The 22717-nt window shown below is 39.1% G+C and overlaps 2 protein-coding genes across 10 annotated transcripts in view; both read right to left on the bottom strand.

The window, feature by feature from the left end:
* SRPK2 (SRSF protein kinase 2) overlaps nucleotides 1-22717 on the bottom strand; it is a 268787-nt gene that overhangs the window by 47617 nt on the left and 198453 nt on the right. For all 9 annotated transcript variants that reach the window (XM_064374696.1, XM_064374672.1, XM_064374671.1 and 6 more), the window contains 3 exons: nucleotides 3091-3199; nucleotides 1966-2053; nucleotides 1354-1441 (listed from right to left, as the gene is read on the bottom strand). In XM_064374696.1, the coding sequence (XP_064230766.1) occupies nucleotides 1354-1441; nucleotides 1966-2053; nucleotides 3091-3199 (285 nt within the window). The remainder of the gene's footprint in view (nucleotides 1-1353; nucleotides 1442-1965; nucleotides 2054-3090; nucleotides 3200-22717) is intronic.
* Nucleotides 13994-14342, bottom strand: LOC105720032 (small ribosomal subunit protein eS27). Its single transcript, XM_012456347.2, has one exon. It carries the CDS (start codon nucleotides 14317-14319, stop codon nucleotides 14065-14067), a length of 255 nt encoding a protein of 84 aa, XP_012311770.1. The 5' UTR covers nucleotides 14320-14342; the 3' UTR covers nucleotides 13994-14064.

Genomic DNA, 22717 nt, shown 5'->3' with positions numbered 1-22717 from the left:
ATACCAAGGAAATCTGAATGATTTCAGAGGTCTCCAATACCAAGGATATCTGATTCAATACGAAAAAACTGTAAATGTCTTTGGTGAGTTTTATGGCTATGTTTGTTTAAAAGTTCATATTTTTTCAAAGATTCACAATGACATTCACCAAAGTAAAAGGACATGACTTCTAGAATTTGCTCTATAATAATTTAGCAAGAAAAGATAGATGGAGCATTATAGCCAAACCACAATAATTAAATGTGAGTGACAAACTTACAAAAATTTATTGTAGTATCCTCTCTTCTTTCATATATGTTTGAAATTTCTCCCAATAAAATTTGTGAAGAAAAACAATAAAGGTATTTTCATTTTTTTTTTCTTGAGACAGAGTCTCACTCTGTCACCCAGGCTGGAGTGTAGTAGCATGATCTTGGCTCACTGCAAACTTCTGCCTCCTGCGTTCAAGTGATTCTCCTGCCTCAGTCTCCTGAGTAGCCTGGGACTACAGGGGTGTGCCATCACGCCCAGCTAATTTTTTGTATTTTTAGTAGAGACAGGGTTTCACCATGTTAGCCAGGATGGTCTCGATCTCCTAACCTTGTGATCTGCCCGCCTCAACCTCCCAAAGTGCTGGGATTACAGGCATGAGCCACCATGCCTGGCAATAAAGGTATTTTCTATGAAGCACGGGCTTATGTCGGATTTACCAAGGAGTATAGAAAATGCATCATTTTACCTTTTCTAAACTTTTGCAATGTAGGTAACTGGGAATAAAATCAAGAAAATCAAAATGTTTCCATATTCACCTGACAGAAAGGTGAGCCTCTGTAGGACAATTATTTGAAAGGCTCAGTTGTATCATTCTGGAAACAGAAATCAGCAATTATTAGTACTATTCAGAACTAAAAGTACTCAAGTGCCACCTTCGGATGTGGACATTTATACAGCATCATTCCTTTTATTTTAACCAATGCTCCATTCTTACATGGTGCTTTGCAGCCACTGGGGCACACACAGATTGTTCCTGTGCACTGGTTTCAGAAAGCTTAAAACACAAAGAAGTGTTGCTGATGTATACTTTTATCCACTACAGCAAAAATAAATAAGACTTTACCACAATTAACAGAAAAAGATCAATAATTAATTCCACACCAAAATTAAGTCAACCTATTGTGTTAAAAATAAGTTTCTAAGATGTTACTACACGAAAAACCCCAAAAAGCCATGCAAACCACCCTAGACGGACCACTTTACAATACTTGACAATGTTCCTAGAGAGTTTATGTTGAAGGTGTTGAGGGTGATACAGCAACAATCAGAGATTACAGGAACTTGATATATTTCCAATATAAATCAGGAAGTAAAGGATACGTATCCCATTCATCCCTGAAATCTTGAAGTCGTCAATGAGCTGGACCACCATGTCTTTGTTTGGGTCACTGGGATCACTTTCTCGAACCTATGCCAAGAAAAATGAATGCAAGGACACAGAAATTTAAGACAAAGCATGTTTTCCCATTATAACACCAATACTGTTTAAATAAAAGTGATTCTTTAAAACAAAAAAATTCACCACTTGAAGTTATTTATTTTCATTTTTACTTATTTATTTATTTATTCTTACATGAAGTATCACTCTGCTGCCCAGTGCACTGGTGCAATCTCGACTCATGCAACCTCTGTCTCCCAAGTTCAAGTGATGTTCATGCCTCAGCCTCCCAAGTAGCTTGGATTACTGACACCCACCAGCATGCCTGGCTATTTTTAGCAGAGACAGGGTTTTGCCATGTTGGCCAGGCTGGTATTGAACTCTTGATCTCAAGTGATCCACCCACCTTGGGATCCTAAAGTGCTGGGATTACAGGCATAAGCCATGGCACCCCACCAAACTTGACTTTAATTTAGTACTACCCAGAAAAATTTTTCTGTAAGATTTTAAGTCATTAATTTTTCTTATATCATTCACATTTTTAAAGTACTTACACATTTGAGCAATTTTATTTCATCCAAGGCTGTCTCTGTATAATGCTGGGCACTTTTTACAACTTTCATTGCAACAAATCTTTTCCCCCTTAAAAAAAAAAAAGCCCATTTATCTACATTATCAGTAGAAGAAATCACTTGCATACAGGTTGAACATCCCTAACTGAAAATGTAAAATCCAAAACCTAAACATTATGAGTGTGTCAACATGATGTCACAGTGTAAAATTCCACCTCTGACTGCAATCAAAACTCAGTAAAAACTTTGCATCGTGTACAACATTATTTAAAATATTGTATAAAATTGCCTTCAGGTTATGTTTATACAGTGTTTATGAAACATAATGAATTTTGTGTTTAGACTTGGGTCCCTTCTCCAAGATACTTTATTGCGTATACACACAAACATTCCAAAATCCAAAACACTTCTGGTCTCAAGCATTTCAGATAAGGGATATTCGACTTGTAATCAGATCTATCCAATAAACAGAAACACAAGCGTTCCTTTAAAACAGTACTTTCCAAACTGGAGGACCACATTTAATTAGCATGGGTCAAGAGAATCTCTTTTATGCTTTGTTGTTTTGTTTTTTCCCTAATTAAAATTAAGACTAGAAAAGTAACAGAGTTTTCACATATATTATACACCAACTGAACAGTATGGAAAATTACTCTCTTCTAACACTTTTGCTTCAGTACACACAGAGGCACGCACAAAATACATGTGTTTATATATGTGGAGGAGCAGTGAAATTTCTTACTATGGGTCATGGCTTTGAAAAGTTAGAATCAATTGATTTGAAAATCCTATACAATGAAAAGCGTAGACTATACATTATGTTAGTATGATATGGACAAATTACTAGAAAAATAATATGATCTCTATGCAAAGCAATTTCGATGAATAAACTTTGAAATAGAGCTGGAATGAAGTAACATTTTAAGATTTGAAATGAACTTCAAACTAAGCCAGAGGGATGGGAAGGAATCTAGCCAACTGAGGCAGGCCGGCGCTAAGCACTTCACATACCTCAACAAAGCAGTTGTGATCCTCAGCCGTACCCTCTTAGAACACAGATCTGAGCTACTCCAGGGAACAAATGCACAAATGACAAAGAACACTTACTGCATATCCCAGCACAGCCAGACAGTAGAGAAGTGCCCCCATCCAAGCTTTCTAATAACATGATACCGGCCATTGAACAGGTCTCCAATTTTCACTGGATGATAGCCACCTTAAAAAAAAAAGAAAGAAAGAAAAAAATTCAAAAAATAGTAGTAACATTTCACCTCTTCTTTTGTCAATTCTTGATGTCATTAAGGAAAGCTCTGCATAACACATGCAGACTAAAACATGTTTAATAATACAACCCTTTTTTTCCCCCGAGGAGTATCTTTCAACAAGAAAAAGTGTTGGCTGGGCGCAGTGGCTCATGCCTGTAATCCCAGCACTTTGGGAGGCTGAGGCAGGTGGATCACTTGAGGTCAGGAGTTCAAGACCAGCCTGACCAACACGATGAAGCCCAGTCTCTACTAAAAATACAAAAATTAGCCAGGCATGGTGGTGGGCATCTGTAATTCCAGCTATTTGGGAAGCTGTTGCTGGCAGGGGCAGGGGAGAAAGAATCACTTGAAACTGGGAGGCACAGGCTGCAATAAGCCAGATCATGCCACTGCACTTCAGCCTCAGCAAAAATTAGGCTTCTTGTTTTAATTTAATTTAAAGAGGCAATGAACCATCCGTCAGCACCCCATAACAAATAAATTGAGGTTCTATATTTACTTACTTTACTTACTTATTTATTTTATTTATGTATTTATTTTTGAGATAGAATCTCGCTCTGTCACCAGACGCCAGGCTGGAGTGCAGCGGCGCAATCTCGGCTCACTGCAACCTCCACCTCCTGGGTTCAAACAATTCTCCTGTCTCAGCCTCCTGAGTAGCTGGGACTACAGGTGCACGCCACCACGTTCAGCTAATTTTTGTATTTTTAGTAGAGACAGGGTTTCACCATGTTGGCCAGGATGGTCTTGATCTCTTGACTTTGTGTTCTACCCGCCTCAGCCTCCCAAAGTGCTGGGATTACAGGCGTGAGGCACCGCGCCCGGCCTACTTATTTAGTTTTAAAACAGGGTCTCACATTGTTGTCTAGACTAGAGTGCAATGGCATAATCTCAGCTCACTGCAACCTGTGACTCCCAGGCTCAAGAGGTCCTCCCACCTCAGTCTCTCAAGTAGCTGGAGCTACAGACATGCACCATCACACCCAGCTAATTTTTGTATTTTTTGTAGAGACAGGGTTTTACCATGTTACCCAGGCTGGTCTTGAACTTCTAGGCTCAAGCAATCCACACGTCTCCCCTCCCAAAGTGCTAGGATTATAGGCATGAGCCACCACGCCCAGCCAAGTTTCTGTATTTCAGTCTAGGTGTGTACATTATGCACACACCAGCTCTTGGTATTTAAAGACTTTTTTCTCCTAAACGGTAAGTTGAATTCAACTCTTTTTGGATCTGTACAAGAAAACTGAACAAAACAGTGTTTACTCAGAGTAATTCTGCATACATCCAACAGTTTATTCAAAACTAACTAGAAACTGTACAATGTACGTCTTAATTTACCCTCCGACAGGGCTTATTCCTCTCATCACTCTTCTCCCAACCTCTAACTCCTGCCTAGAAACACTCCTTACCAATGAAGAAATGAGGCTGGGTGTGGTGGCTCAAGCCTGTAATCCCAGCACTTTGGAAGGCCAAGGCGGGCGGATCACCTGAGGTCTGGAGTTCGAGACTAGCCTGGCCAACATGATGAAACTCCATCTTTACTAAAAATACAAAAAAAATCAGTTGGGCGTGGTGGCACACACCTGTAATCCCAGCTACTTGGGAGGCTGAGGAAGAAGAATTATTTGAACCCCGGAAGCAGGGATTACAGTGAACCAAGATTGTGCCACTGCACTCCAGCCTGAGTAACAGAGTGAGATTCCATCTCAAAAAAAAAAAGAAAAGAAGAAATCAGAGATGGATAGAGGGCACCCTGTTAAGGTAGACTCTTGAGAGGAAGCAGGGTGTCTCACTGATACCTGGCACAAGAAGTTCTTCACTTTGCATTTTTAAGCAAAATAAAGCAAGCTGCAAACTAGCATGGATAATATGGTACTGTTTTTGTGAAATACTTAAGAAACACTCCAGGAGGATAAGATGTTAGCAATGAACATTCCTACTTTTACTCTCTTTACATTTTATTCTTTTAATCTATGCTTTCTCAATTTCTTCAATTTTTCTAAAACAACATTTTACTACTTTTTTTTTTACTTTGGAAACACATTTTTCAGTCTTTTAATTGAATATTGCTTTTTTATTGTAAAGATGTTCTCTTTTTTTAATCTGTAGAATTCTTACAAATTACAAAATAAAGATGTGGATGGCCTGTGACTAGTCTTAAAAGGTCTGAAGCAGTTGTAGTAAGTATCTAACCAGATCCTTCAATGTACTCCCAGAGGGCTCTCAAGAACACTTTAAGAATATATTTACGAATATTTAAATTGCATTGAATTAGTGAAACCAGAATCTGACCAGACACTGTGTTCCTGAGATTCTTACTCTTCTATTGCCTCTGCACTTGATTGTTCTAGATGTTAATCTTAAGGTGTATGACAACATTATGGGCTAAATATATGAACTAAATGATAGTAAATTAGGAATAAAATGTAGCAAATTATTAAATAGCTTACTACTTAGAAGATTAAACTACAATTAATTAAAAGAGAGGAGCTCTGAGTTTACAATAGTTATTTATTTTTATATATACATATATACATATTTTTTGGTGGGGGGACTGAGTTTTGCTCTGTCACCCAGGCTAGAGTTCAGTGGCCATCTCAGCTCACTGCAGCCTCTATCTACCTCCTGGGTTCAAGCCATTCTCCTGGCTCAGCCTCCCAGGTAGCTGGGATTACAGGCTTGCGCCACCATGCCCAGCTGATTTTTGCATTTTTAGTAGAGACAGGGTTTCACCATGCTGGCCACGGTGGTCTTAAACTCTTGACCTCAGGTGATCCGTCCACCATGGCCTCCCAAAATGCTGGGACTACGTGAGCCACTGCGCCCAGCATACAACACAGTTTTAAAACCATTAAAATTAACACTCAAAGGAGGAAATGAAATCATTTATCCAGTATGAATTGGGAACACTGTGCTAAGCACTTTTATTTTCTAAACTGTTTCATGAAACAAAAAAAAACTATAATATACTGCAGGTGTTCTATAGGGGAGCAGGGGATTGGGAAGGAGGAAGGGAATTCTGTTTGGGAAATACAGTGTTGAAAAAAGAAAAGCAGATTTCTTGACCATAGGACTAATGTCTTAGAACCTGTAAGAGAACAGAAAATGCTGCTCTTTCCAGTGTTAAGTCTCTAGACATACGTGTTTGTGGAATTACTTCTTCAGAGATGTAGTTGCATTTTATAGCACAAGTATTTAGGAAAGACTGAACTATCATAATTCTTACAACCACTCTACAAAGTAGATGGTATTATTTTTACACTGCTACAGAGAACACCAAGTATCAGAGATTATGAAGTACTAGGTTCAGGGCTGGAAACTAGGTCTGACTCCAAAGCCCATGTTTTGTCAACTAGTAAGAAACACACTCCACTTTTAATAACTAGAAGACTGCTTCCTGGTCTTAGTATATGGAGAAAATGGGATGTCTAATTAAAACCTATAAACTACTTTAATGGACATTATTGCTAACATTTAAGTCTCTAAATTTAAAAATAATGTATGTATAAAAATAAACCTCTATCACTAATATACTTTTCAGATTCAAATCCTCAATTAGCCAAAGTGTATACATGTGAGCAAAAATAGAGTAGCACTATTTCCAATGTAATCACATTGTAAGCAAAGCAGCTTCTTTTCTCAAGGGCTTTGAAAGCTCAACAACAACAAAATTACTAGTGGAGTCCAGTATCCATGAAGCCCTCAGGCTAGCTAAAAATATTATCTCTATAAAATGGCAAACTACACAAGAGTGGCATTTAAAAAAAAAAAAAAAAAGAGATGGGGGCTAGCTCCGTCACCCAGGCTGGAGTGCAGTGGAGCAGCACAAACAGGGCTCGGTGTCTCCTCGAACTCCTGGGTTCAAGCAACCTTCTCAACTCAGCCTCCAGAGAAGCACATGCCACCATGCCTGGCTCATAATAATAATTTCTAATTAAAACAACTCAAAGTATAAAACACTTACCGTACTTCAAATTTTGAAAATATGATATACACAATTTCAAATCTATATATATTCTCATATTGTAACTCCTGGTTTCCTACAAAATCAAGTCTCTTCTGACTATTTTTCATTCCCTTCTCTCAGAATGGTAGTAGCCTTGCTCACAGGGCATCTCCTCTGACACTCATGCTGCAAGAAGAGTGGTGCCTGCCCCTGTGCAGCAGACCACACTAACCTAACTAATACCTAGGGAATCAGCAACAACGAACACTCCAGTAACTCCGCCAGAAACGACCCCAATTCCCTGGGCTTAATTAACTATGTGCCCCATAATGGCTACTAACAATGGATACTTCATAGTTCACAACACTGCTCAGCACACAAGGGAATGAGTACAGTCACTACACAAAGTCTAGTTTGCTGCTTCACCAGAGGATAGAAAAGAAGTATGGGACAGTAACAGTGCTGTGGACCCTGCTAACAGCATTAGGCAGAGTGCCAGAAAGCTTCAGGCACTTGAAGATCACAACGACTTAAGGGTTTGGTTGCTACACGTGTACACTTGACTATGTGTACTATTTAATATAAAAACCTTGTATTTTTCACGTAGATTTTTGGGGTTTGTTTGTTTCTTTTGAGATGGAGTTTTTCTCTTGCTGCCCAGGCTGGAGTGCCATGGAGCACTGTCGGCTCACTGCAACCTCCACCTCCCGAGTACAAGCGATTCTCCTGTCTCAGTCTCCCAAGTGGCTGGGATTACAGAAGCCCACCACCACGCCTGGCTAATTTTTTGTATTTTTAGTAGAGATGGGGTTTTGCCATGTCAGGCAGGCTGGTCTCAAACTCCTGACCTCAGGTGATCTACCCGCCTTGGCCTCCCAAAGTACTGGGATTAGAGGCATGAGCCCCCGCGCCCGGCCTTTTTTTGGCTTCTTAAAAAACACTTCTGGCCAGGCGCGGTGGCTCACGCCTGTAATCCCAGCACTTTAGGAAGCCGAGGCGGGTGGATCACGAGGTCAAGAGATCGAGACCGTCCTGGTCAACATGGTGAAACCCCGTCTCTACTAAAAATACAAAAACTTAGCTGGGCATGGTGGCGCGTGCCTGTAATCCCAGCTACTCAGGAGGCTGAGGCAGGAGAATTGCCTGAACCCAGGAGGTGGAGGTTGCGGTGAGCCGAGATCGCGCCATTGCACTCCAGCCTGGGTAAAAAAAAAAAACCACTTCTTAGCTGAGTGCAGCAGCTCACACCTGTAATTCTTGCACTTTGGAAGGCTGAGGCAGGAGGACTGCTTGAACCAACAATACCAGAATGGGCAATACAGTGAGACCTGTTTCTAATAGGAAAAAAAAAAGTCTTACTGGATTACAAACACGAAGAGAACAAGAATGAACTGTTAAGTAACCATTAAATTCACTGATCTGTTTTCTACTTCCATGCCTCCAGCACAGCCAAGATTACTGTAACTAGAACTCTACTTATGCTAGTAAGAAGACTCCAAAGAAGAAAATCTTAAAACTCTCCTCTTTAGCCATTTGGGAGACTTGCTCAACAAAGATAAAGATTCCCTTTTCCTTGGCAAGCAAAAAATAGATTATATTTATAGAGTTGACCAGAAGTTCAGAACTCCATGATAGACAATGTTCCGGAAGTATTTTCCACAAATTCTCTTCATTTTCTTACTAAAGATAATATTAGGTGTTATCTAAGTTCTGCTGAGAGTGGTTTCTCAGTCCTCTGATTGTGGCGTTCCTCAATATAACCACTGAAAACTTTCAAAGGGCTAGGGAAAGATGAGAATCACCCCCAACACGCACAATCACTAAAAAAAGGAAGGGGTGGAAAAAAGAAATTTGTTCACAGTAACATAACATAATGACATATTCTGTGTCATTGAAAATTTTAATACTTCCTTCCTCAAAAATCAATAAAAGTAAGCAGAAAGAAAATCAATAAGGATATGGAAGATTTGAACATACTATCAACCAGCTTGACCTAACTACCATTTATAGATCACTACACTCAACAACAAATAGTCTTTTCAAGGGCACACAGAACATTCACCAAGATATATAATGTACTGGATCATAAAACACGTCTCAATAGAAAGAAGAGAATTCGGCCAGGTATGGTGCCTCACACCTATAATCCCAACACTTTGGGAGGTCAAGGCGGGTGGATCACCTGAGGTCAGGAGTTGAAGACGAGCCTGGCCAATATGACAAAATCCTGTCTCTACTGAAAATACAAAAATTAGCTGGGCACAGTGGTGCATACCTGTAGTCTCAGCTATTTGAGATGCTGGGGCAGAATCTCTTGAACCCAGGCGGCAGAGTTTGCAGTGAGTCGAGACAGCGCCACTACACTGCAGTCTGGGCAACAGAGTGAGAAAAAAAGAAAAAAGAAAAATAAAAAAAAAAGGATTCAAATCACACAAAGTATGTCCTCAGACCACAACAGAATTAAACTACAAACCAAGAAGAGAAAATACTCAGAAATTTGGAAACTAAGTAACAAAATTCAAAATAACCCATGGGCTAAAGAAGAAATCAGAAAGAAATTAGGAAGTATGTCTTACATTAAATGAAAATGAAAACTATACTGGAATGTATGAAATGCTGTTAAAGCAAAACTCAGAGGGAAATTTATAGCACTAAATGCCTGTGTATCAGAAAAAGATCTCAAAAAAGTAATCTTGGTTTTCACCTCAGGAAACTAAAAAAAGAAAAGCAAATCTAACCCAAAATCAACAGAAGAATGAAAATACAATAATGATATGAACTATAGTAAGTAAAATTAAAAAGCATAAGAACAGTTGAGAACATCAGTGAAATCAAAAGCTGGTTCTTTAAGAAAAAGAAAGTAATTAACAAATGTCAGGCCAGGAAGACTGGGCAGGGAGAGAAAACACAAATTACCATCATGAGCAATGAGTGAGGTAATGTGACTATGAACTTTTGAGGTATTAAAAAGATAGAGGGGAATATTATCATTTTATGCCTATCCATAGGAAAACTTAGATAAAATGGACAAATAACAGAAAAGACACAAACCATGCAAAGTCCAAACAAACAAAAACCTGAATAACCATATATCTATTTTTAAAAATAAATTTATTGTTCAAAATCTTCCCATAAATAATTCATTGGTATATTCTCTCTAGACATTATGAAATAAATACTACCAAATCTCTACAAATTCCTCTAAAAAGTAAAAAAGAGGAAATGTTTTCAATCTCTATCCTATGAAACCAGCATTACTCTGATTTGAAAGCCAGGCAAAGACATTACAAGAAAACTACAGACTAATTTTCCTCATAATGTAGATACAAACATTTCAGGCAAAGGTCGAACAAATCAAATCACGCAATATATAAAAAGAATAAAACATCATGATCAAATGGGGTTTATGACAGGACTAAAAAATTGGGTCAATATTCAAAACCCAATTGATGTAATTCATCATAATTAACACACTAAAAAAGAAAATCCCTATTATCAGCACATCAGACACAGAAAAAAATCATCTGACAATACGGAACATTCATTCTTGATCACAATTCTCAATGAAGCAGGAATAGAGGAATATCAATGAAAAACCTACAGATAACATCAGATTCAAAGATGAAAAACCAAATGCTTTCCCCCTAATATCAGAAACTAGATAAGGATGCCTGCTCTCCCTACCTCTATTCTACTGTTCTGGAAGCACTAATCAGTACAATCATAAATAAAAAAGTATCATCGCTGGAAAAAAATTTATTCACAGACAAGCCACAGAAAAATATATGCAGTGGCATATGGTTTTATATATACACACATATATGTGTGTATATGTATATCAGCGAGGTGTGGTGCATGTGTGTGTATATGTGTGAGGTGCGGCACACATGCATATATGTGTGTGTATACACGTGTATACACACATATATGTGTGTATATATATGTATACATATATATATATGTATGTATATATATAGTGATTTTTGTATTTTAAGTAGAGACAGGGTTTCACCATGTTGGCCAGGCTGGTCTTGAACTCCTGACCTCAGGTGATCCCAGCCTGCTCCGGCCTCCCAAAGTGCTGGGATTACAGGCAGAAGCCATCACGCCTGGCCTAGTCATATGTTTTCTCAGGTGAAGTATCTGTTCAATGATTTTGATCACTTTTCTAATGGATTGTCATTTTCTTACCACTGCCAATATTCCTTACATATGCTAATACCTTTTGAGCTATACATGCTGCAATTCAGCTAACATCAACCACTTCCAAAAAGTACCTGGTAATTGTCAGAAAAGTGATTAAACTAGGAAAAAAAACACACACATAAAAAAGATCAGTAAAGTGAAAATAAAAACATAATACGCAGAGATCTCAATGAAACCTTATGATGACTTGCTTTTTAAAAAAATTAAATCCACTCAGAATAGTCAGAGCATGACTTGCTACTACATATGTACTAACAACCACTTTTCTTTACTAAAAAAAAAGAAATAATTTGAACATATGCAACCAATCTTTTTGCTTCAACGAAAGGATATCTTTCGATTATTAAGATGTATGATACAATGTAAGGACAAAAAGGACAGAAAGAAAATCTTTTTTTTTTTCTTTTTTTTTTTCCGAGACGGAGTTTCGTTCTTGTTACCCAGGCTGGAGTGCAATAGTGCGATCTCGGCTCACCTCAACCTCCGCCTCCTGGATTCAGGCAATTCTCCTGCCTCAGCCTCCTGAGTAGCTGGGATTACAGGCACGCGCCACCATGCCCAGCTAATTTTTTGTATTAGTAGAGACGGGGTTTCACCGTGTTGACCAGGATGGTCTCGATCTCTTGACCTCGTGATCCACCCGCCTCGGCCTCCCAAAGTGCTGGGATTACAGGCTTGAGCCACCACGCCCGGCCCAAGAAAATCTTAAAACTTTAGTACATTTGTTGTCAATAATGTTCTCTGAACATTACTGAAATATCTCATTTGCATTAAAACATAAAACAAATAAGTAAATGTCATTAAGGAACCAAGATTTTCAACATAAAAAGAGTTAAAATGTAAACTTTGTAAAAATTGTACTAATGATGTGTCAGTGGAGGTTCATGAATCCTAACAAACACACTACTCTGGAGGGGGTGCTGATGCTGGGGGCGGCTATGCATGTGTCGGGGCAGGGAGTTCATGGGTTATCACTGTGCTTTCAATACTGCAGCGAACCTAAAACTCTAAAAAAAAATTACAGTTTTTTTAAAAAAGACTTATTTCCTTGCTGTCAAATTGAAAAGGCCTAGAAAGAATATTTCTGTAGCCAGGTGTGGTGGCGGGCACCCGTAGTCCCAGCTACTTGGGAGGCGGAGGCAGGAGAATTGCCTGAACCCAGGAAGTGGAGGCTGCAGTGAGCCGAGAGCACACCACTGCAGTACAGCCTGGGCTATAGAATGTGACTCGTCTCAAACTAACTAACTAACTAACTAACTAACTAAATAAATAAATAAATAAATAAATAAGAATGTTTCAGTAAAGACCAGACTACCTAGTGTGTGAGGACACACACAGGTACAGAAGAAAAAGGTGACAACGTGAAGAATCCATCAGACACATTCAAAAGGTGAAAGTCTAAAGACACAACTAACTAGGATTCTAACATGAATTAAGTGCATGATGTTGTGAACAAACAATGAATAATTATAGAATAAAATTAAAACTACCATTTCAGGTAACAGCTATTTTCTCAGTGTAATATAGCAAAAATATTGCCCAAGTTGGAAACTGGCCATCATCAACAAAATTTTACAATCATTCTTTAGCTAATTTAGGTTATAAAGAAATATGAAAATAAATCATTGCCTTAAAATGTTACAACACATTCTTCCTAAAACTTGACAGCCATATCCCTGAACTATAAAGAAAATAAAAGTAGGTGATATCAAGTAAAAATGTTTCCATCTAAGAAAATACTACTTTTCTCATTAGTAATTTAAAGCAAAATTTAAATTACATTCACCACAGCAGAAACACTAAAAATAATAATACTAAATATAAAAAAGGACATTTGTAAAAGCTCTTAGTAGCATCTAAAAATATAAACAATAATGAAGTCTCTGGTACAACCATTAAAAACTTGAAACTGGGAGAAATCAAAAGCAGTCAATCAGAGAAACCATTGTTATTTAAGAACTCTTGAATACAAGTCAATCTCTGCTATTACAGTCAAATATTTCCTATAGCGGTAACGAATGGGAGACTGCTCTAGAGAAAAAACTAGAGCAAACGCTAATATTCCAAAAGACACAGAGGGATTCCTACTTATCTATGACTTAAAAAATTAACAACAGGCTGGGCATGGTGGCTCATACTGTAGGTAATCACACCGGAGGCAGGAAAGATCACTTGAAGCTAGGAGCTCGACACCAGCCTGGGCAAAAGAATGAATTCCTCAGTCATTCCAAAATTTAAAAAATTTTTCTGGGCATGGTGGCATATGCCTGTGATCCCAGCTACTCAGGAGGATCACGTGGGTCCAGGAGGTCGAAGCTGCAGTGAATAGCGATCACGCCACTGCACTCCAACCTGGGAGACAAAGCAAGACCCTGTGTCAAAACAAAACAAATAACGACAAAAATTACTTAAGGGTAAGATAAATACAAATGAAAATAATATTTTCCTCATCAGTAATTTAAACCACAATTTAAATTACATTCACCACAGCAGAAACACTAATAACGATAATACTAAATATCAGAAATTATGCTGTGGTGAATGTAATTTAAATTATGCTTTAAATTGCTAATGAGGAAAACAGCGTTTTGTTTTTTTTGTTTTTTTTTTATCCAAAATGTGTTTATTGAGATGGTTTCCCACTCATCTTGATTCAGAGTTCTTTTAGTGCTGCTTCCTCCTGAAAGAACATCCTTCTGTAAGCCTTGCTTTTCCTCCTGTAGGCTGGCAGAGGACAGTGGAGCAGCCAACACACAAAACTACCGTTTGTGCATGGCTGAAGACTGTGGTGATTTTATAGCATCCTGGGCATTTCACATCCATGAAGTAGGAATTGGGGCTCTGCACCAGGCGTTTCTTCTTGTGTTTCCTCTTCTCCTCTTCTGGAGAGGGATGAAGGAGATCCTTTGCGAGAGGCATGTTCTTGTGGGTAGGTCGTCACCGCCAGAAAGCGTGTTTTCTTTTTATAAAATATAAATGGATTCAGCTGGGCACGGTGGCTCATGCCTGTAATCCCAGCACTTTGGGAGGCCAAGGCGGGTAGATCATGAGGTCAGGAGATTAAGACCATCCTGGCCAACCTGGTGAAATCCCATTTCTACTAAAATACAAAAAATTAGCTGGGCGTGGTAGTGCTCCCCTGTAGTCCCAGCTACTCGGGAGGCTGCAGTATCGCTTGAATCCAGGAGATGGAGATTGCAGTGAGCCAAGATGGTGCCACTGCACTCCAGCCTGGTGCCGGAGTGAGACTCCATCTCAAAAAAAACAAATAAATAAAAAACAAATTCAGAAACAATTGTTGCAGTAAGACCACACAGATTAAAGGAGAGTCCACCGATTGAGTAACCCTGAATATCTAAAATGTTCATGTCAAGGCCAACACATAATTCTAAACCCTTGCCTACTACCAACTACTTAAAAGAGGTTTATGCATGAATTCAAGGATGGTGATTTGAGTAACAGCATTGGCATTTACTGCTATGACATAAAGCCAGTTACTTAACCTGTCTCAGCACTTGCCCTACCCGCCCCCCTGCCAACCTCACTCAGAACTACACCTGGGTACATATTATGTGCCGTATTAGTGTTTACAATCGTTCTGCCGTTACTCTAGCCCACTGTGACTAATGATAGATTAATAAATGAGCAGGTCACAGTTAAAAGTATTGTCTATGGCTATTTACAATCATAAAACTAACTGCCCCAAAGTGTAATCCAATTCATTACAGCAGTCAAAAGAGCATTCCAGATACAGTAATATACAGCTGGTAAACGTCATTTAAAAAATAAAAGGTCATTTAAAAAATAAAAGGTCATTACTGTATACCAGCTGTATACAGTAATATACAGCTGGTAAACATCATTTAAAAAATAAAAGCCACCAGACATGGTGGCTCATGCCTGTAATCCCAGCACTTTGGGAGGCTGAGGCAGGCGGAACGCTTGAGGTCAGGAGTTCGAGACCAGCCTGGCCATCATAGCGAAACCGTATCTCCACTAAAAATACAAAGGTTAGCTGGCCATGGTTATGTGCACCTGTAGTCCCAGCTACTCGAGAGGCTGAGGCAGAAGAATCAATTGAATCCAGGAGGCAGAAGTTGAAGTGAGCTGAGACAGTGCCACTGCACTCCGACCTGGGCAACAGAGCAAGGTTCTGTCTCAAATAATAATAATAATATTAATAATAATTAAAAGATTCACTCACCTTTTTATTAATGGTTTATTCAAACTTAAAGTATTATTATAAGAGAATCAAGACTTTCAACATTCAAATCTAATGTCACTTTCCAAGATTACATAATAAAGACTTGCTAGGTGTTAGGGATACTATCTCTAAAGAATCCTTGTCTGTGTCCTTACAGAGTTTAAAATCTAGGGAAGACAAATGAGAAGATGAATCACTGAAATACATTATGTTGTGTATTTGTATGTATGTAATGTATAAAATATATTATGTTGAGGGAGGTTTGTTCTTCTGTGCCCTGGCATGACATAAAGAAACAGGACATGCTTTTTACCAGTTCAAAATCTAGGCTATTGTTTTTGAATGGAGAGATCCTGTAATGTCCATTAGGTCCATCTGTTCAACCATACAGACTGTCAGGGGCTGTGGGAGAAGTCTCTCCCTGGTAAAGTAGCTACCATGTAATTAGCAGCCCTGAAAGGTACACATGGCAAGGAACCAAGGTCTCTGGCAAACAGCAGTGAAGAAGTGAAGACTACTGACTGACAGAGTGAGGAAACATCTTGCAGGCCAGTAAACCTTCAGATGACTGCAGCCCTAGCTGACAGCTTGCTTGCAACTTCATGAGAGCCCCTGTTCCACAACCAACCAGACAATTCACTCCCCAGTTCCTGACCTTCAGAAACTTTTAAAATAAAAAATATTTAAGTGCGTAAGATTTGGAGTAATTTCCTACACAGCAATAGATAATACAGCTGACATGCAAATAGCACCAAAATGTTATGTGTGATAATTTTGCACTTACTGTAGTAAAGTCAAAGACACTGACTACTTGTGATCATCATTCTACAGAGACTCATGAAAGAAATTTTGTTGGAGGACAATGCTCTATGGATCTCTCATATTTCTGCCTATTTTCTGGATGGAGGCATTGACTGATGTCCTTTGTTCCAGGATATCTTTTTTTTTTTTTTAAGTTTGTATTGCTGTCTCATCTTCAGAACTAAATACATTTGGTACAACCCAAATTTAGAATGATACATATATTCCCAAATACCATATCTCCAAGAAAGACAGAGGTATCTTTCAAAACGCTAAAGGTACTTAGAAGGTAAGTAGAAAAGACAACTTTCAGCCTAAGTGCTGCTTTCTTTTCTTTTTTTGTGTGTGTGTGCAAACTGGAGAAAAGAGCACTTAACTCTGAATTGTTGAGATTTTTAAATGAAATAATCACTTAGAAGTGCTTAGTATGGAGCACATGCTCCTTTACTATGCTCAGGAACTGCCTTTTTTTTTTTAAGGAAGAAAGAAAGAAAAAAAAAAGAATGAAGAAGAGGAAGAAAAAGGAAGAGAAAGAGAGAGAGAGAATGGGAGTATTGCTTTCTTGCCCAGGCTAGAATGCAGTTTAGAAATGGGTATTGAAAACCACTTTTATACCAATAATTATACTTAATGATGTAGACAGGAAGGAATAAGGGAAGAAAATAACAAACAAGCAGCCAACCAATATTTCATTTAAACCTATGAAATGCTATGTGATTACTGAGGAGTGATTTACTTCCAATTATGTAGTCACTTTTAGAATAGGTGTGAGGTGGTAATGTGTGTTTTGTGTATTTAAAGTGAAGAGTTCTATAAATGTTTATTAAGTTTACTTGTTCCGGGTCTGAGTTCAAGTCCTGGATGTCCTTGCTAATTTTCTGTCTCGTTGATCTATAGAATCGGTAGCTCTTCTTGTTACATTGATCCTTTTGCCATTTTGTAATGTCCTTCTTTGCCTCTTTTGATCTTTGTCGCTTTAAAGTCTATTTTATCAGAGGCGAGAATTGCATCTCCTACTTTTTATTTATTTGTTTATTTTTACTCTCTGGTTGGTAAATCTTCCTCCATCCCTTTGTTTTGAGTCTTTGTATATCGTTGCATATAAGATGGGTCTGGATGCAGCATACCGATGGGTTTTGGCTTTTTGTCCAATTTGAATATATATGAGTTTAATACTGCCATTTGATGCTAGCTGGCTGTTTTGCCCATTAGTTGGTGTAAATTTTTCATTGTATTGATGCTCTTTGCTTTTTGATATATTTTTGGAAAGGCTGATATTGGTTGTTCTTTATATGTATAGTGCTTCTTTCAGAAGCTCTTGTAAAGCAGGCCTGGTGGTGGTGAAATCTCTTAAGTACTTGATTGTTCGCAAAAAATTCAATTTTTCCTTCGCTTGTAAAGCTTAGTTTGGCTGGATATGAAATTCTGGGTTGAAAGTTCTTTTCTTTAAGGATGTTAAATATTGGTCCCCACTCTTTCCTGGCTTGTAGGGTTTCTGCTGAGAGATCTGCTGTAAGTCTGATAGGTTTCCCTCTGTGGGTAACCTGACCTTTCTCTCTGGTTGCCCTTAGTATTTTCTCCTTCATTTCAACCCTGATAAATCTGGCAATTATGTGCCTTGGGGTTCGTCTTCTTGAAGAATATCTTTGTGGTGTTCTCTGTATTACCTGGAGTTGAATATTACCCTGCCTTGCTAGGTTGGGAAGTTTTCCTGAATGATATCCTGAAGAGTATTTTCCAACTTGGATTCATTCTCTTCGTCACATTCAGGTACACCTATCAAATGTAAATTAGGTCTTTTCACATAGTCCCATATTTCCTGGAGACTTTGCTCATTCCTTTTTATCCTTTTTTCTCCAATCTTGTCTTCTCGTTTCATTTCACTGAGCTGGTCCTCGACTTCTGATATCCTTTCTTCTGCTTGATCAATTCGACTGTTTAAACTTGTGCATACTTCGCAAAGTTCTCGTGTTGTGTTTTTCAGCTCCATCAATTAACTTATATTCCTCTCTAAATTGTCCATTCTCGTTAACATTTCATCAAACCTTTTTTCAAGGTTCTTAGTTTCTTTGCATTGGGTTAGAACAAGTTCTTTTAATTCACAGACGTTTCTTATCACCCACCTTTTAAAACCTACTTCTGATAATGGAACACACTCGTTCTCCATTAAGCCTTGTTCCGTTGCTGATGAGGAACTGTGATCCCCTGTAGAGGGAGAGGCATTCTGATTTTGAGTATTCTCTGCCTTTTTAGGCTGGTTTCTTCCCTTCATTATATATTTATCCCTCTGTCGTCTTTGTAATTACCAACTTTCTAACTAGGTCTCTGAGCGTTCGTCCAACTTTTGATTCCCAGTGCCGAAATCTGAGCAATCCACTGCGCCGGCCAAAACAGCGGTGTTAAGATTGATGGTGCTTTTCTGCCCGAGAATCTCTGGACTCTGCACCAAGAACTGCCGCGCTGAGGCGCCAGCAAAACCACCGCGCCGGTCACAAGAGTCGCCCTGGCGACCTGTGGGACTCCTCCGCTGGGAATCTCTTGGTCCGTGAGCAACAAAAATTCGTCTGAAAGTGTGGCGTCCTCTCATTCTCTGCGCTTTCACTGGGAGCCACGATCCTGAGCTGCTAGTGATCAGCCATCTTGGATCTCGCTCCCCTCCAGGATATCTTTCAAAGGTTTCTACAGTGAATAACCTTAGAAAATAGAAATACTATATTCCTCTAGAGAAGAGATCAGGATGGTTTGCTCTCCAGGACAGTGACTATCTCCCCCAGCAGCAAAGATTGAGCAGGTTTGGTTTGGTTGCTCAACCTTTGCTTACAAATGTTTGGCATTTCCTTAGCTAGGAATTCCTCACTCAAACCCCGTGTGCACAGCATCCAGCTGGGCCTGCCTCCACGTTATCCTGGTTGGAGGCAGTGGTGTGATCTCAACTCACTGCAACCTCCACCTCCAATATTCAAATGATTCTCAAGAGGCCTCAGCCTCTCCAGTAACTAGGATTACAGGCGTGTGCCATCATGCCCAGCTAATTCTTGTAAACTAGATATAAAATTCTTCTCATCATCACATGGCACATACTTTAGAACTGACCACACAATCCTGGCCTGGCATGGTGGCGCACGCCTTTAATACCAGCACTCTGGGAGCTCGAGGTGCATGGATCACGAGGTCAAGAGAGTAAGACCATCCTGGTCAACATGGTGAAACCCCATTTCTACTAAAAATACAAAAATTAGCTGGGCATGGTGGCACGTACCTATAGTCCCAGCTACTAAGGAGGCTGAGGCAGAAGAACAGCTTTAACCTGGGAGGCGAAGGTTGCAGTGAGCCAAGATCATGCCACTGCACTCCATCCTGGCGACAGAGTACGACTCTCTCTCAAAAAAACCAACAAACCAAAACAAAACAAAAACTGACCACACAATCTTCAGAAAACTCAAAAAAACCTGTATTTTACCAACCATAGTCTCAGACCACTGCACAATAAAAACAAAAATCATTACTAAGAAAAAGCGCTCAAAACTATACAATTACATGAAAATTAAACAACCCACTTCTGAATGACTTCTGGGTCAGTAATAAAATTGAGGCAGAAATCAAGAAATTCTTTGAAACTAATGAGAACAAAGATACAACATAACAGAATCTCTGGGACACAGCTAAGGCAGTGTTAAGAGGAAAGTTTATAGCACTCCAGGCCCACATCAAAAAGTTGGATCTCAAATTAACAACCTAACTTCACAGCTTAGAGAAACTCAGCAAACAAACACTGAAGCTGAAGGACAAGGAATAACCAAAATCAGGGCTAAACTGAGGAAAATGAGATGGGAAAACCATACAAAAGATCAGCAAATCCAAGGAATGATTCTTTGAGAAAAAAAAAAAAAATGAGTAAGATAAACTGCTGGCTAGACAAATTTTTTTTTAAAGGGAGAGAAAATGCAAATATATAATTAAGAAATAACAAAGTGAGGCCAGGTGCAGTGGCTTGTGCCTGTAATTCCAGCTCTTTGGGAGGCCGAGGTAGGCAAATCACCTAATGTCAGGAGTTCAAGACCAGCCTGACCAACGTGGCAAAACCCCATCTCTACTAAAAATACAAAAATTAGCCAGGCATGCTAGTCTGTAATCTCAGTTACTCAGAAGGCTGGGGCAGGAGAATCGCCTGAACCTAGGACACAGAAGTTGCAATGAGCCAAGATGGTGCCACACCACTGCATTTCAGTCTGGATAACAGAGCAAGACTCCATCTCAAAAAGACAAAGTGGGCTGGGTACAGTGACTTATGCCTGTAATCCCAGTCCTTTGGGAGGCTGGGGTGGGAGGATTGCTTCAATCCAGGAGTTCAAAACCAGCCTAAGCAGCAGGGCAAAACAACCTCTTTTGAAAAAAAAAACAACAACAAAAAAACACATTAGCCAAGCATGGTAGAGCACGCCTGTAAGTGACAGTTACCTAGGGGGCTGGAGCTGAAGGACTGCTTGTGCCCAGGAGGCTGAGGCTGCAGCCAGATGTGATCAAGCTACTACAACTCCAGCATGCTGGGTGACAGAGCAAAACCCAGTCTCAAAAAAAAAATAAAAAAAAAACCAACACCGCTGACCCCACAGAAGCACAAAAACAAAAAAAACTCAGAGATTGATATGAACACCTCTATGCACACAAACTACAAACTCTAGATGGAAACATACAACCTTCCAAGATGAAAAAGGAAGAAACTGAATACCTCAACAGACCAATAATGAGTTCCAAAACTGAATCAGCAATAAAAAGCCTAACAGCCAGAAAAACTCCAGGACCAGATGGATTCACAGCGTAACGCTACAAGATGTATAAAGAACTAGTACCCTTCCTACTGGAACCTTCCAAAACATTGGGGAGGAGGAACTCCTCTCAAATTCATTCAATGAGGCTAACCTCATACTAACACTAAAACCTGGCAGAGACAAAACAAGAAACAGAAACTTCAGGCCAATACCCTTGACAAACACCGATACAAAAATCCTCAACAAACAACTAGCAAACCAAATACAGCAGCACATCAAAAAGCTAATCTACTATGATCACGGAGGCTTGATCCCCGGGATGCAAGGTTGGCTCAACATACGCAAATTAATAAATGTAATTTATCACATAAACAGAACTAAAACCAAAACCACATGAGTACTGCAATAGTTGCACACTACAGGCTTTCAATAAAATTCAACAGCCCCTCATGTTAAAAACCCTTAATAAAGTAGGCATTGAATGAGCATAGTTCAAAATAATAAGAGACATCTATGACAAACCCACAGACAACATCATACTGAATGGGCAAAGGGCAAAAGCCAAAAGCATTCCCCTTGAAAATCTGAAAAGAATGTCCTTTCTCACCATTCCTATTTAACATAGTCCTGCAAGTCCTGGCCAGAGCAATCAGGCAGAAGAAAGTAATGTAAAGCATCCAAATAGGAAGAGGGACAAACTATCCGGGTTCCCAGACAACATGACTCAGTAACTACAAAACCGCACGTTTTCTGCCCAAAATCTCCTTGATCTGAGAACTTCAGCAAAATTTCAGGATACAAAAATCAGTAGCATTCCTATATGGCAACAACATCCAAACAGACAGTCAAATTAGAAACACAATCCCATACACAACTGCCATAAAAAGAATAAAATGTACAGCTAACCAGGGAAGTGAAAGATCTCTATAATGAAAATTATAAAACACTCTCAAAGAAATCAGTATGATGCAAACGGAAAAACCGTCCATGCTAATAGATAAAAAAATCAATACTGTTAAAACAGCTATACTGTCCGAAACAATTTATAGATTCAATCCTGGTCCTATCAAACTATAAATGGCATTCTTCAGACTTAGAAAAAAGCTATCTTAAAATCCATAGGAACAAAAAACACCTGAAGAATAGCCAAGGTAACCCTAAGCAAAAATAACAAAGCTACAAGAATCACATTACCAGACGTCAAAGTATACTAAAAGGCAACAGTAACCAAAACAGCATGGTACTGGTGCAAAAACAGACACATAGACCAATGGAACAGAATAGAGAGCCCAAAAATAATGCCACACACCTACAACCATCTGAACTTTGACAAAGCTGACAAAAACAAGCAATGGGAAAAGGACTTCCTATTCAATAAATGGTGCTGTATTACTAGTTAGCCATATGCAGAAGATTGAAACCAGACCCCTTTCTTACAACACACATAAAAATCTATTCAAGATGGATTGAGACTTAAACGTACAACCTAAAACTATAAAAACAGTGGAAAGGCCGGGTGTGGTGGCTCACGTCTGTAAGCACA

Source organism: Aotus nancymaae, unplaced genomic scaffold (assembly GCF_030222135.1).
Source record: "Aotus nancymaae isolate 86718 unplaced genomic scaffold, 86718_ANA_hifiasm-v0.15.2.pri h1tg000002l, whole genome shotgun sequence".
In the NCBI taxonomy this organism is placed as follows: Eukaryota; Metazoa; Chordata; class Mammalia; order Primates; family Aotidae; genus Aotus; species Aotus nancymaae.
The sequence above is the reverse complement of the archived record's forward strand: the minus strand, read 5'-3'. Positions and strand labels throughout refer to the sequence as shown.